At 49.6% G+C, this 15,189-nt stretch overlaps 1 protein-coding gene across 5 annotated transcripts in view; it reads right to left on the bottom strand.

Annotated features, from left to right (window-relative positions):
* The window catches only part of hook3 (hook microtubule-tethering protein 3), a 72,960-nt gene that overhangs the window by 38,057 nt on the left and 19,714 nt on the right, over positions 1-15,189 (bottom strand). For all 5 annotated transcript variants that reach the window (XR_006002030.1, XM_041885281.1, XM_041885282.1 and 2 more), the window contains exons 2-5: positions 3,901-3,986; positions 3,391-3,463; positions 3,072-3,255; positions 929-996 (exon numbers count right to left, since the gene is read on the bottom strand). Coding sequence is in view for 4 of the 5 variants with exons in the window: in XM_041885281.1 (XP_041741215.1) it covers positions 929-996; positions 3,072-3,255; positions 3,391-3,463; positions 3,901-3,986 (411 nt within the window). In the remaining variant the exon portion in view is untranslated. The remainder of the gene's footprint in view (positions 1-928; positions 997-3,071; positions 3,256-3,390; positions 3,464-3,900; positions 3,987-15,189) is intronic.

Below are 15,189 nucleotides of genomic sequence, written 5' to 3'. Positions count from 1 at the left end.
ACACAGTGTGATGTCATCAGCTACAGCACATGGAGACCATACACAGTGTGATGTCATCAGCTACAACACATGGAGACCCTACACAGTGTGATGTCATCAGCTACAGCACATGGAGACCATACACAGTGTGATGTCATCAGCTACAACACATGGAGACCATACACAGTGTGATGTCATCAGCTACAGCACATGGAGACCATACACAGTGTGATGTCATCAACTACAGCACATGGAGACCATACACAGTGTGATGTCATCAGCTACAACACATGGAGACCCTACACAGTGTGATGTCATCAGCTACAGCACATGGAGACCATACACAGTGTGATGTCATCAGCTACAGCACATGGAGACCATACACAGTGTGATGTCATCAGCTACAGCACATGGAGACCATACACAGTGTGATGTCATCAGCTACAGCACATGGAGACCATACACAGTGTGATGTCATCAGCTACAGCACATGGAGACCATACACAGTGTGATGTCATCAACTACAGCACATGGAGACCATACACAGTGTGATGTCATCAGCTACAACACATGGAGACCCTACACAGTGTGATGTCATCAGCTACAGCACATGGAGACCATACACAGTGTGATGTCATCAACTACAGCACATGGAGACCATACACAGTGTGATGTCATCAGCTACAACACATGGAGACCCTACACAGTGTGATGTCATCAGCTACAGCACATGGAGACCATACACAGTGTGATGTCATCAGCTACAGCACATGGAGACCATACACAGTGTGATGTCATCAACTACAGCACATGGGGCCCATACACAGTGTGATGTCATCAGCTACAACACATGGGGACCATACACAGTGTAGTATGTGTCATATGAGGACACAGAAAATGCATCTCGAGTAAAGCACACAGACATTTCAAAATGTTTACAAAGGCCTACCTCTTGAATGGCTGTCATGACAACATGTTGAACAGATTCCTCCAACATCATTATGGTCTGGATGTATTCTAGAAGGGCAGAGAGAGACGGAGTGAATGACTACATGTTCTGTCTAAGAAGCTGAGGTACACAATGACAAGAACTGAAATTGACGAAGCTGTGAGAGGAATGTTGCAGATAAACTGGAAGCCTCTCATCTTACACACTTCCTCAACTGAACTCTGAATACCGTCTTGACCCTTCAAACTCAACTCTGGACCTCCAAGTCAGTTCCACTGTATTTTTTCATTGTTCCCCTCTAATCAGGGACTGATTTAGACCTGGGACACCTGGTGTGTGCAATTCATTATCAGGTAGAACAGAAAACCAGCAGGCTCCGGACCTCGTAGGAAAATAGTTGAATACCCCTGGTCTAGACTCTAGGACAAGGCTGTGTACTGTCTAGACTCTAGGTCAAGGCTGTGTACTGTCTAGACTCTAGGACAAGGCTGTGTACTGTCTAGACTCTAGGACAAGGCTGTGTACTGTCTAGACTCTAGGACAAGGCTGTGTACTGTCTAGACTCTAGGACAAGGCTGTGTACTGTCTAGACTCTAGGACAAGGCTGTGTACTGTCTAGACTCTAGGACAAGGCTGTGTACTGTCTAGACTCTAGGACAAGGCTGTGTACTGTCTAGACTCTAGGACAAGGCTGTGTACTGTCTAGACTCTAGGACAAGGCTGTGTACTGTCTAGACTCTAGGTCAAGGCTGTGTACTGTCTAGACTCTAGGACAAGGCTGTGTACTGTCTAGACTCTAGGTCAAGGCTGTGTACTGTCTAGACTCTAGGACAAGGCTGTGTACTGTCTAGACTCTAGGACAAGGCTGTGTACTGTCTAGACTCTAGGACAAGGCTGTATACTGTCTAGACTCTAGGTCAAGGCTGTGTACTGTCTAGACTCTAGGACAAGGCTGTGTGCTGTCTAGACTCTAGGTCAAGGCTGTGTACTGTCTAGACTCTAGGACAAGGCTGTGTACTGTCTAGACTCTAGGACAAGGCTGTGTACTGTCTAGACTCTAGGACAAGGCTGTGTACTGTCTAGACTCTAGGACAAGGCTGTGTACTGTCTAGACTCTAGGACAAGGCTGTGTACTGTCTAGACTCTAGGACAAGGCTGTGTGCTGTCTAGACTCTAGGACAAGGCTGTGTACTGTCTAGACTCTAGGACAAGGCTGTGTACTGTCTAGACTCTAGGACAAGGCTGTGTACTGTCTAGACTCTAGAACAAGGCTGTGTCTAGGACAAGGCTGTATACTGTCTAGACTCTAGGACAAGGCTGTGTACTGTCTAGACTCTAGGACAAGGCTGTATACTGTCTAGACTCTAGGACAAGGCTGTGTACTGTCTAGACTCTAGGACAAGGCTGTGTACTGTCTAGACTCTAGGACAAGGCTGTGTACTGTCTAGACTCTAGGACAAGGCTGTGTACTGTCTAGACTCTAGGACAAGGCTGTGTCTAGGACAAGGCTGTATACTGTCTAGACTCTAGGACAAGGCTGTGTACTGTCTAGACTCTAGGACAAGGCTGTGTACTGTCTAGACTCTAGGACAAGGCTGTGTACTGTCTAGACTCTAGGACAAGGCTGTGTACTGTCTAGACTCTAGGACAAGGCTGTGTACTGTCTAGATTCTAGGACAAGGCTGTGTCTAGGACAAGGCTGTATACTGTCTAGACTCTAGGACAAGGCTGTGTACTGTCTAGACTCTAGGACAAGGCTGTGTGCTGTCTAGACTCTAGGACAAGGCTGTGTACTGTCTAGACTCTAGGACAAGGCTGTGTACTGTCTAGACTCTAGGACAAGGCTGTGTACTGTCTAGACTCTAGGTCAAGGCTGTGTACTGTCTAGACTCTAGGACAAGGCTGTGTACTGTCTAGACTCTAGGACAAGGCTGTGTACTGTCTAGACTCTAGGTCAAGGCTGTGTACTGTCTAGACTCTAGGTCAAGGCTGTGTACTGTCTAGACTCTAGGTCAAGGCTGTGTACTGTCTAGACTCTAGGACAAGGCTGGAGTCTAGTAACAACCTTGAGCGCTTCTTCAGAGACACAACGGCCTATACAGACAGCCTAGCCCATGCTGAGCAGACAGACAGACAGACACACCTTGTTTCTGCTCACAGTTGACAGCGCAGCCTAGTATGAGTTGCAGCATCCTGCCCAGCTCTGCAGCGTCTGAGTGTTCTCCTATCAGGCTGATGTCTGGCAGGGTGAAGTCATTGATCTGCTGCTGTAGGACCTCCTGGTTGTAGTCCAGTATACCTTTCAACACCTTCTTTAGATTACTGATCTGAAAAGAGGAGGGAAGATGTGAGATTGGGACTGTGGCACTGACGACAGAATGGACATCTATGACAAAGGCTTGAGAGCAGATGGCACAAAAAAGACAATGTATTAAAACGACCACCATGTATCATCTTCATACCTTTAGCCGCCAGTTATCTCCCACCTCAGGCTTGATCCTACTGATCCAGTTGTCAGTGAAATACACAATGTCTCTGGAGAAGAGAAAGGTAAGTGGTCACAAATGGGAGAAAGAAAGTAAAGAGAGAAACCACACAACGCCTAGCCACGACGCGTAGCCGCGACGCCTAGCCGCGACGCCTAGCCACGACGCCCAGCCACGACGCCCTAGCCGCGACGCCTAGCCGCGACGCCTAGCCGCGACGCCTAGCCGCGACGCCTAGCCGCGACGCCTAGCCACGACGCCCAGCCACGACGCCCAGCCACGACGCCCAGCCACGACGCCCAGCCACGACGCCCAGCCACGACGCCCAGCCACGACGCCCAGCCACGACGCCTAGCCACGACGCCTAGCCACGACGCCCTAGCCACGACGGCCACTAAAAAGGTAGGCTTGATGGTTTCACAAAACTCATTTCCAGCAGTTAAAAAAATAAACAAAGAATTACAAATATATATAATTGACACTTACATTTTCTGTAGAGCCTGGGCCATGACAATCCCACTTGTGAGATCTTCCACTGTTTTGCATGGTGCCTCCAATCCGAACGTTTGGATCTAGAAGAAACATGTAGAAAAACAATCATTTCCTGCTATTAAATATTACAGAGATACCCACACACCTTAAAATCGTATCCATCATTACTTGACACCTAGCCCTCACCCCTATTCATTCTTCACATAGCCTTAAACTTGGGCCACTGTCCATTCTTAACTTCCTTTGCAAAAATGGGATTGGCGCTCTACAACGATTACATTTCAGTCATTTAGCAGACGCTCTTATCCAGAGCGACGACGTACAGTTAGTGAGTGCGTACATTTTTCATACTTTGAGCCTTGAGGCTACTCTGACTTTCACAGGAAATGAGTAAAAGACTGTGTCCACTCCAGGGATGACCTAGCTCTCTATGTTGATAACGTGTTAATAGTTGTCAATGTCCTTCATATGAACCAGACCCAGCGGTGTTGTCAGTCTAAACACCCTCATACTGTCAGTGCTCAGACAGAGGTGCCACGTGGCCAGTGGTCCTGTTCCTTCAGTAGATAGCTACCATAGCTCTCTGCAGAGTACTATAAAACACAGCTGTGGCTCTACTCTCCTGTCCTCTCCCGCTCTGCCTTTCCTTCACTCCCCCTCTGTCTGTCTAGTAGCAGTCTGGCTCTCCACTGACTTGGTGTAGAAATAATGAGGTAAAATGAGTTTCCATCTCAGAGCATCACGTCACGTGACATGTGCTCAAGTAATTGAGGAATGTGACTGCAGAGCAGAGTTGATGAACTCCCTGTCCATGCGCCTGTGACCTGCTTGTGGCTTGGCAGCTCTGTCAGACAGTATGATAAGATGTCATGGCAGGCTGTGCTCATGTGTGATCAAGTGAAATCAGATCAAATTAAATGTTATTTGTCACATGCTTGGTAAAACAACAGGTGTAGACTAACAGTGAAATGCTTACTTACGGGTCCTTCCCAACAATGAAGAGAGATAAATATTGAAAAATAATAACACAAGGAATAAATACACAAGGAGTAACGATAACTTGGCTATATACACGGGGTACAAGTCAGTGTTTTCCACAAGTACATAGAGTAGCCAGACAGACAGAAAAAGTAGCCAGCCAGGCGGCCCCGGGGCCGGGGTTGAAGCAGCTCTATTTTGGTGGTCCCTGGTACATTTGAATGCCTTGATTCTATCTGAAATACACAGAGAAATGATTGACTACTTCATGGAGTTGACCTCCCAGATTGGAGACGTGTTGTAGTATTGTGTAGAAAAGACATGACTTGACAATTAAAATGACTGAAAATGTATGAATTCAGTGTATTGTTTGTTCTCTTTTTAGTCTAGACCTACATGATCAGGACTAAGTAAGAGAATATTAAACCTTTAACATTTAAAAAGATGCACTATGAAGAAATTGCTCCGCCATTTCCTTATTGCTAAAATTCTAATAGTTCGCCTAATTTCAGTTTGTGACAAAACAAGCAAGTCTAGTGTAGAGAAACATTGTAACATCTAAACCGCAGTGAAATATATTTTCCATAATCAAAAATATTGTATTTTCAGCTGGTCAAATCAAATCAAATTGTATTTGCCACATGCGCTGAATACAACAGGTGTAGACATTACAGTGAAATGCTTACTTACAAAGCCCTTAACCAACAATGCAGTTTAAGAACAAAAAAAGTAAAAAATAGCTAAGTAAAAAATAATGCAAACAGTCCGGGTAGCCATGATTAGCTGTTCAGGAGTCTTATGGCTTGGGGGTAGAAGCTGTTGAGAAGTCTTTTGGACCTAGACTTGGCACTCCGGTACCGCTTGCCGTGCGGTAACAGTCTATGACTAGCGTGGTTGGAGTCTTTGACAATTTTTAGGGCCTTCCTCTGACACCGCCTGGTATAGAGGTCCTGGATGGCAAGAAACTTGGCCCCGGTGATGTACTGGGCCGTACGCACTACCCTCTGTAGTGCCTTGCGGTCAGATGCCAAGCAGTTGCCATACCAGGCGGTAATGCAACCAGTCAGGATGCTCTCGATGGTGCAGCTGTAGAACTTTGAGGATCTGAGGACCCATGCCAAATCTTTTCAGTCTCCTTAGGGGGAATAGGCATTGTCGTGCCTTCTCCACAACTGTGTTGGTGTGTGTTAATTACTTAGTGATGTGTACAACGAGGAACTTGAAGCTCTCGACCCGCTCCACTAAAGCCCCAATGTGGCTGGGGGCGTGCTTGGCCCTCCATTTCCTGTAGTCCACGATTAGCTCCTTTGTCTGGCTGACGTTGAGGGAGAGGTTGTTGTCCTGGCACTGCACTGCCAGGTCACTGACCTCCTCCCTATAGGCTGTTTCATCATCGTTGGTGATCAGGCCTACCACCGTCGTGTTGTCAGCAAACTGAATGGTGGTGTTGGAGTCGTGCGTGGTGTTGAGGGTCAGCATGGCGGATGCGTTGTTGCCTACCTTCACCACCTGGGGGCGGCCCGTCAGGAAGTCCAGGATCCAGTTGCAGAGGGAGGTGTTCCAGGGTCCTTAGCTTAGTGATGAGATTGGAGGGCACTATGGCGTTGAACGAAGCGTTGAAGCTGTGGTCAATGAACAGCATTTTCACATACAGTGCATTTGGAAAGTATTCAGAGCCCTTCACTTTTTGTTACGCTATAGCCTTATTCTAAAATAGATTAAAAACTGAAATATCACATTTACATAAGTATTCAGACCCTTTACTCAGTACTTTGTTGAAGCACCTTTGGCAGCGATTACAGCCTCGAGTCTTCTTGGGTATGACGCTACAAGCTTGGCACACCTGTATTTGGGGAGTTTCTCCCATTCTTCTCTGCAGATCCTCTCAAGCTTAGTCAGGTTGGATGGGGAGCGTCGCTGCACAGCTGTTTTCAAGCCTCAAGTCCGGGCTCTGGCTTGGCCACTCAAGGAAATTCAGAGACTTGTCCCGAAGCCACTCCTGCGTTGTCTTGGCTGTGTGCTTAGTGTGTCGTTCTGTTGGAAGGTGAACCTTCGCCCCAGTCTGAGGTCCTGAGCACTCTGGAGCAGTTTTTCATGAAGGATCTCTCTGTACTTTGCTCCATTCATCTTTCCCTCGAACCTGACTAGTCTCCCAGTCCCTGCCGCTGAAAAACTTCCCCACAGCATGATGCTGCCACCACCGTGCTTCACCGTAGGAATGGTATTGGCCAGGTGATGAGCGGTGCCAGGTTTCCTCCAGACGTGATGCTTGGCATTCATGCCAAAGAGTTCAATCTTGGTTTAATCAGACCTGAGATTCTTGTTTCTCATGGTCTGAGAGTCCTTTAGGTGCCTTTTGGCAAACTCCAAGTGGGCTGTCATGTGCCTTTTACTGAGGAGTGGCTTCTGTCTGGCCACTCTACCATAACGGCCTGATTGGTGGAGTGTCGCTGAGACGGTTGTCCTTCTGGAAGGTTCTCCCATCTCCACAGAGGAACTCTGGAGCTCTGTCAGAGTGACCATCGGGTGCTTGGTCACCTCCCTGACCAAGGCTCTTCTCCCTCGATTGCTCAGTTTGGCCGGGCGGCCAGCTCTAGAAAGACTCTTGGTGGTTCCAAACTTCTTCCATTTAAGAATGATGGAGGCCACCGTGTTCTTGGGGACCTTCAATGCTGCCGAAATGTTTTGGTACCCTTCCCCAGATCTGTGCCTCGACACAATCCTGTCTCGGAGCTCTACGGACAATTCCTTCGACCTCGTTGGCTTGGTTTTTTCTTTGACATGCACTGTCAAACTGTGGGACCTTATATAGACAGGTGTGTGCCTTTCCAAATCATAACCAATCAATTGAATTTACCACAGGTGGACTCCAAGTTGTAAAAACATCAAGGATGATCAATGGAAACAGGATGCACCTGAGCTCAATTTCAAGTCTAATAGCAAAGGGTCTGAATACTAATGTAAATAAGGTATTTTTGTGATTATGGGGTATTGTGTGTAGATTGATGTGGGAAAAAATGTATTTAATCAATTTTAGAATAAGGCTGTAACGTAACAACATTTGGAAAAGTTCAAGGGGTCTGAATACTTTCCTAATGTACTTTCGATCACCATGGGGACGATGTTGTTGATGCACTTATTAATGAAGCCGATGACTGTGGTAAACTCCTGAATGTTATCGGATGAATCCCGGAACATATTCAAGTCTGCAACAAAACAGTCTTGTAGCTTTAGCATCTGCTTCATCGGACCACTTCCATATGGAGCGCGCTACTGGTACTTCCTGTTTTGAGTTTTTGCTTGTGCGCAGGAATCAGGAGGATAGAGTTATTTGCCAAAGGGAGGGCGAGCTTTGTATGCGTCTCTGTGTGTGGAGTAAAGGTGATCTAGAGTTGTCGCCTCTAGTTGTTCAGGTGACATGCTGGTAAAAACGAGGTAAAACGGATTTCAGTTTCCCTGCATTAAGATCACCGGCCACGAGAAGCGCCGCCTCTGGGTGTGCATTTTCTTGTTTGCTTATGGCCCTATGCAGCTCATTGAGTGTGGTCTTTGTGCCAGCATCAGGTTGTGGTGGTAAATAGACAGCTATGAAAAATATAGATTAAAACTCTTGGTAAATAGTATGGTCTGCAGCTTATCATGAGTTATTCTAACTCAGGCCAGCAAAAACTTGAGACTTCCTTAACATTAGAGATCGCGCTCAAGCTGTTGTTAACAAATAATAATAATAATAATAATAATAATAATAATAATAATAATAATAATAATAATAATAATATGCCATTTAGCAGACGCTTTTATCCAAAGCGACTTACAGTCATGCGTGCATACATTTTTGTGAATCGAACCCACTACCTTGGCGTTACAAGCGCCGTGCTCTACCAGCTGAGCTACAGAGGACCACAAAGAGATACACCCCTCCCCCTTCGTCTTACCTGAGGCTGCCGTCCGGTCTTGTCGATACATGGAAAAACCAACTAGATGTGTATTATCCATGTCCTCGTTCAGCCACGACTCTGAGAAACAGAATATAACAGTTCTTCAGGTCCCATTGATAGGATAGTCTCGAACTGAGCTCTTCCAGTTTGTTCTCTAGTGACTGTACATTCGTTCGCCAATAGAATGGAGGGTAGAGGCGGTTTATTTGCTCGCCAGCGTAATCTCGTACGAAGGCCTGGTCCGGAGTAAGCAGAACGTCCAGAGCTGCTGATTAGGGCCTGGTCCGGAGTAAGCAGAACGTCCAGAGCTGCTGATTAGGGCCTGGTCCGGAGTAAGCAGAACGTCCAGAGCTGCTGATTAGGGCCTGGTCCGGAGTAAGCAGAACGTCCAGAGCTGCTGATTAGGGCCTGGTCCGGAGTAAGCAGAACGTCCAGAGCTGCTGATTAGGGCCTGGTCCGGAGTAAGCAGAACGTCCAGAGCTGCTGACTCGTTGAAATAGAAATTGTCATCCAAATTGAGGTTACTGATCGCTGTTCTGATGCTCAGAAGCTGTTTTCCGTCATAAGAAATGATGCCGGAGACATTATAAAAAAAGTTAAGATCAGCGTAAAAACAACACACAAAATAGAAGAAATGGTCAGGAGGCCGTAAAACGGCTGCTATCCACTGCAGCGCCATCTTGTCAGGCTTAGCACTGAACTCAGCAGAGGAGCTGACAAGACATGGAGGCCAATGCCATAATTACAGTCACATAAACACAGACACGCCTCTGTCCTGAATCTAATGTCTCCAACTGGCAGGTTATTCCCTAACAAGTAAAACAGTAATACAATTCAGATTCAAATTTTTTTTCTTTTTTTTCTTTACCCTTTGAGGCTAATATTTAATCTTATAGGCTTTGTTTAGGCTGTCAAATATTAAAATATCACACTTATATCGATACTTGTTATGAGTCATGGGGTAGACACACTAAGCTGAAATTAAGATCTATAAATACTCTACAAACTGACCTCACCACAGAGGATGTGTTACTGGCATGTCTGTCTGAGTGTCGTAAAGTATTGCTAAATGTCCTCTGCTCCAAGTCTGATCTGAGCAGAACAGCACAACACACAAAGAACCACTTTACAGGTCTCCTTTTTTAATACTGCTGTCCAGTCAACACAGACACACTGTGATAGGCCTAACCTTTGTCTATCGAGTAACAATTAGGACTAGGGTCTTACGAATGTGATGCTTACAATGTGTGCACGGTCTACTCGTCAAAACAGGTCTACTGTGATGCATGTTCTCTGTGAGTTACAGGCTCTGCTAACAGCCCCGTCCTACAAGCTGTTAGCAACAGCTTCGGGGAGGTGATCGATTCATTTGTATTTTAAAGAATAATGACTAAAGGATTTCACCCCAAATACAGTATAAATGTGTGAACGGTGTTAAGAGTTATAATGTAGTGTCGACCCACTAACAGAGGAGGAGGGAGTTAGAAACCGCTGAGAAAGCATTCCAGGGTGAAGGGGACTGAGAAGCTGTTTAAAAGGTGGGCGGAGCAAAGTGCCTTTGTGTGTCAGGGGGGTATAAAGGCTGTGTATGTATTTTTTGGCGGCAGAGCTCGCCATGATTAAAACATACAGATCATTCTTGTTGGTTGCGGACCTTCGTTTAATTCATGATTAAAACCAGAGCCTTACACCCTCTGGGAATTATTCAAAGCATTAAGTTTGATTAATTTAGAGATTGAAATTCTGGTGACAGGGAGAGAACCCCGGTCTGGTCGGCCAAACCACAGCAGCTACCGCTAGGCCACTAAGGGAGTCTTACTAGTGTCCCAAATGGTACCCTAATTGCTACATAGCGCACTACTTTTGACCAAAGTGTCCTATGTTCCCTGAATATGCGTCCCAATATGGAGCCATTTGGGATACAGTCATATCTTCTTTAGCAGCGCTGGGGGCCAGGGGGACAGGGGGCCAGGGGGCTGGGGGACAGGGAGGACAGGGGGACAGGGGGCCAGGGGGCCAGGGAGGACAGGGGGCTGGGGGACAGGGGGACAGGGGGCTGGGGACAGGGGGCTGGGGGACAGGGGGCTGGGGGACAGGGGGACAGGGGGGCTGGGGGACAGGGGGCCAGGGGGGCTGGGGGACAGGGGGGCTGGGGGACAGGGGGGCTGGGGGACAGGGGGCAGGGGGGACAGGGGGCCAGGGGGCTGGGGACAGGGGGGCTGGGGACAGGGGGCCAGGGAGGACAGGGGGCCAGGGGGACAGGGGGGCCAGGAGGACAGGGGGGACAGGGGGCCAGGGGGACAGGGGGACAGGGGGCCAGGGGGCCAGGGAGGCTGGGGGACAGGGAGGACAGGGGGCCAGGGGGACAGGGGGACAGGGAGGACAGGGGGCCAGGGGGCGGGGGCCAGGGGGACAGGGGGACAGGGGGCCAGGGGGACAGGGAGGACAGGGGGACAGGGGGACAGGGAGGCTGGGGGCCAGGGGGACAGGGGGCCAGGGGGACAGGGGGACAGGGGGCCAGGAGGACAGGGGGACAGGGGGACAGGGGGACAGGGGGACAGGGGGACAGGGGGACAGGGGACAGGGAGGACAGGGGACAGGGGGACAGGGGGCCAGGGGGCTGGGGGACAGGGGGCCAGGGGGACAGGGGGACAGGGGGACAGGGGGCCAGGGGGGACAGGGAGGACAGGGGGACAGGGGGCTGGGGGACAGGGGGACAGGGGGACAGGGGGCTGGGGGACAGGGAGGACAGGGGGACAGGGGGCTGGGGGACAGGGGGACAGGGAGGACAGGGGGACAGGGGGACAGGGGCCTGGGGGACAGGGGGACAGGGAGGACAGGTGGCCTGGGGGACAGGGGGACAGGGGGCTGGGGGACAGGGGGACAGGGGGCTGGGGGACAGGGGGCCAGGGAGGACAGGGGGCCAGGGGGACAGGGGCCAGGGGGACAGGGGGCCAGGGGGCCAGGGAGGCTGGGGGACAGGGAGGACAGGGGGCCAGGGGGACAGGGAGGACAGGGGGCCAGGGGGACAGGGGGCCAGGGGGACAGGGGGACAGGGGGACAGGGGGACAGGGAGGCTGGGGGACAGGGAGGCTGGGGGACAGGGAGGACAGGGGGCCAGGGGGACAGGGGGACAGGGGGACAGGGGGACAGGGGGCCAGGGGGACAGGGCCAGGGGGACAGGGGGACAGGGGGACAGGGAGGACAGGGGGACAGGGGGGCTGGGGGACAGGGGGCCAGGGAGGACAGGGGGACAGGGGGCCAGGGGGACAGGGGGCCAGGGGGCCAGGGAGGACAGGGGGACAGGGGGCCAGGGGGACAGGGGGCCAGGGAGGACAGGGAGGACAGGGGGACAGGGGGCCAGGGAGGCTGGGGGGCTGAACCCAAACAGTCCTGTCAGTGTGTTACATAACTAGAACTACCAGGGAAGGAATGGATGGTTCAGTCATACAGGCTGTTCCAGCACAGGACCACAGAACTGAAAGCTGCTCTGTGAGAGGGTTGATATTGTTGTGGTGAATGACATGACAGAGAAGGGAAGTGGGAATGAGTGTGTGTGTGTGTGTGTGTGTGTGTGTGTGTGTGTGTGTGTGTGTGTGTGTGTGTGTGTGTGTGTGTGTGTGTGTGTGTGTGTGTGTGTGTGTGTGCGTGTGTGTGCGTGTGTGAGCCCACAGAGAAGCACCAACAGTTGTCCCTTGCTAGTTGGGACTCCTGAAATTGTAGAAGTGTCGTGTTGAAAATGCTGCAGTAGAGAACTACAGGGAAGGGAATAGAGAACTACAGGGAAGCAGGGAAGGGAATAGAGAACTACAGGGAAGGGAATAGAGAACTACAGGGAAGGGAATAGAGAACTAGAGGGAAGGGAAGAGAGAACTAGAGGGAAGGGAGTAGAGAACTACAGGGAAGGGAATAGAGAACTACAGGGAAGCAGGGAAGGGAATAGAGAACTACAGGGAAGGGAATAGAGAACTAGAGGGAAGGGAATAGAGAACTAGAGGGAAGGGAATAGAGAACTAGAGGGAAGGGAGTAGAGAACTAGAGGGAAGGGAATAGAGAACTACAGGGAAGGGAATAGAGAACTACAGGGAAGGGAATAGAGAACTACAGGGAAGGGAATAGAGAACTAGAGGGAAGGGAGTAGAGAACTACAGGGAAGGGAATAGAGAACTACAGGGAAGGGAATAGAGAACTACAGGGAAGGGAATAGAGAACTACAGGGAAGGGAATAGAGAACTACAGGGAAGGGAATAGAGAACTACAGGGAAGGGAATAGAGAACTACAGGGAAGCAGGGAAGGGAATAGAGAACTACAGGGAAGGGAATAGAGAACTAGAGGGAAGGGAATAGAGAACTAGAGGGAAGGGAATAGAGAACTAGAGGGAAGGGAATAGAGAACTACAGGGAAGGGAATAGAGAACTACAGGGAAGGGAATAGAGAACTACAGGGAAGGGAATAGAGACCTACAGGGAAGGGAAGAGAGAACTACAGGGAAGGGAATAGAGAACTAGAGGGAAGGGAATAGAGAACTAGAGGGAAGGGAATAGAGAACTAGAGGGAAGGGAATAGAGAACTACAGGGAAGGGAATAGAGAACTACAGGGAAGGGAATAGAGAACTACAGGGAAGCAGGGAAGGGAATAGAGAACTACAGGGAAGGGAATAGAGAACTACAGGGAAGGGAAGAGAGAACTAGAGGGAAGGGAAGAGAGAACTACAGGGAAGGGAATAGAGAACTACAGGGAAGGGAATAGAGAACTAGAGGGAAGGGAATAGAGAACTACAGGGAAGGGAATAGAGAACTACAGGGAAGGGAATAGAGAACTAGAGGGAAGGGAATAGAGAACTACAGGGAAGGGAATAGAGAACTAGAGGGAAGGGAATAGAGAACTACAGGGAAGGGAATAGAGAACTAGATGGAAGGGAATAGAGAACTACAGGGAAGGGAATAGAGAACTAGAGGGAAGGGAGTAGAGAACTACAGGGAAGGGAATAGAGAACTAGAGGGAAGGGAATAGAGAACTACAGGGAAGGGAATAGAGAACTACAGGGAAGGGAATAGAGAACTAGAGGGAAGGGAATAGAGAACTACAGGGAAGGGAATAGAGAACTAGAGGGAAGGGAATAGAGAACTACAGGGAAGGGAATAGAGAACTACAGGGAAGGGAATAGAGAACTACAGGGAAGGGAATAGAGAACTACAGGGAAGGGAATAGAGAACTAGAGGGAAGGGAATAGAGAACTAGAGGGAAGGGAATAGAGAACTACAGGGAAGGGAATAGAGAACTAGAGGGAAGGGAATAGAGAACTACAGGGAAGGGAATAGAGAACTACAGGGAAGGGAATAGAGAACTACAGGGAAGGGAATACACACGGTGCCATGATCCCAGACTCCTAGTAATGTGTTAAGCTGGCATGAGACAACACTGGGCATCTCAGGGTAGGCCTAAATAGGGGAAAGGCTCAGATTACAACATTTAGATACCCACTGTTATCAGGTAGGGGAGGATACCCACTGTTATCAGGTAGAGGAGGATACCCATTGTTATCAGGTAGGGGAGGATACCCACTGTTATCAGGTAGAGGAGGGTACCCACTGTTATCAGGTAGGGGAGGATACCCACTGTTATCAGGTAGGGGGAGGATACCCACTGTTATCAGGTAGGGGGAGGAGACCCACTGTTATCAGGTAGGGGGAGGAGACCCACTGTTATCAGGTAGGGGAGGATACCCACTGTTATCAGGTAGGGGAGGATACCCACTGTTATCAGGTAGGGGGAGGATACCCACTGTTATCAGGTAGGGGAGGATACCCACTGTTATCAGGTAGGGGGAGGATACCCACTGTTATCAGGTAGAGGGAGGATACCCACTGTTATCAGGTAGGGGGAGGATACCCACTGTTATCAGGTAGAGGAGGATACCCACTGTTATCAGGTAGGGGAGGATACCCACTGTTATCAGGTAGAGGAGGATACCCACTGTTATCAGGTAGAGGAGGATACCCACTGTTATCAGGTAGAGGAGGATACCCACTGTTATCAGGTAGGGGAGGATACCCACTGTTATCAGGTAGGGGAGGATACCCGCTGTTATCAGGTAGGGGAGGATACCCACTGTTATCAGGTAGGGGGAGGATACCCACTGTTATCAGGTAGAGGGAGGATACCCACTGTTATCAGGTAGAGGAGGATACCCACTGTTATCAGGTAGGGGGAGGATACCCACTGTTATCAGGTAGGGGGAGGATACCCACTGTTATCAGGTAGAGGGAGGATACCCACTGTTATCAGGTAGAGGAGGATACCCACTGTTATCAGGTAGGGGAGGATACCCACTGTTATCAGGTAGGGGAGGATACCCACTGTTA

Source organism: Coregonus clupeaformis, chromosome 9 (genome assembly GCF_020615455.1).
Source record: "Coregonus clupeaformis isolate EN_2021a chromosome 9, ASM2061545v1, whole genome shotgun sequence".
Classification (NCBI taxonomy): Eukaryota; Metazoa; Chordata; class Actinopteri; order Salmoniformes; family Salmonidae; genus Coregonus; species Coregonus clupeaformis.
This window is presented reverse-complemented; position numbering and strand designations above follow the sequence as displayed.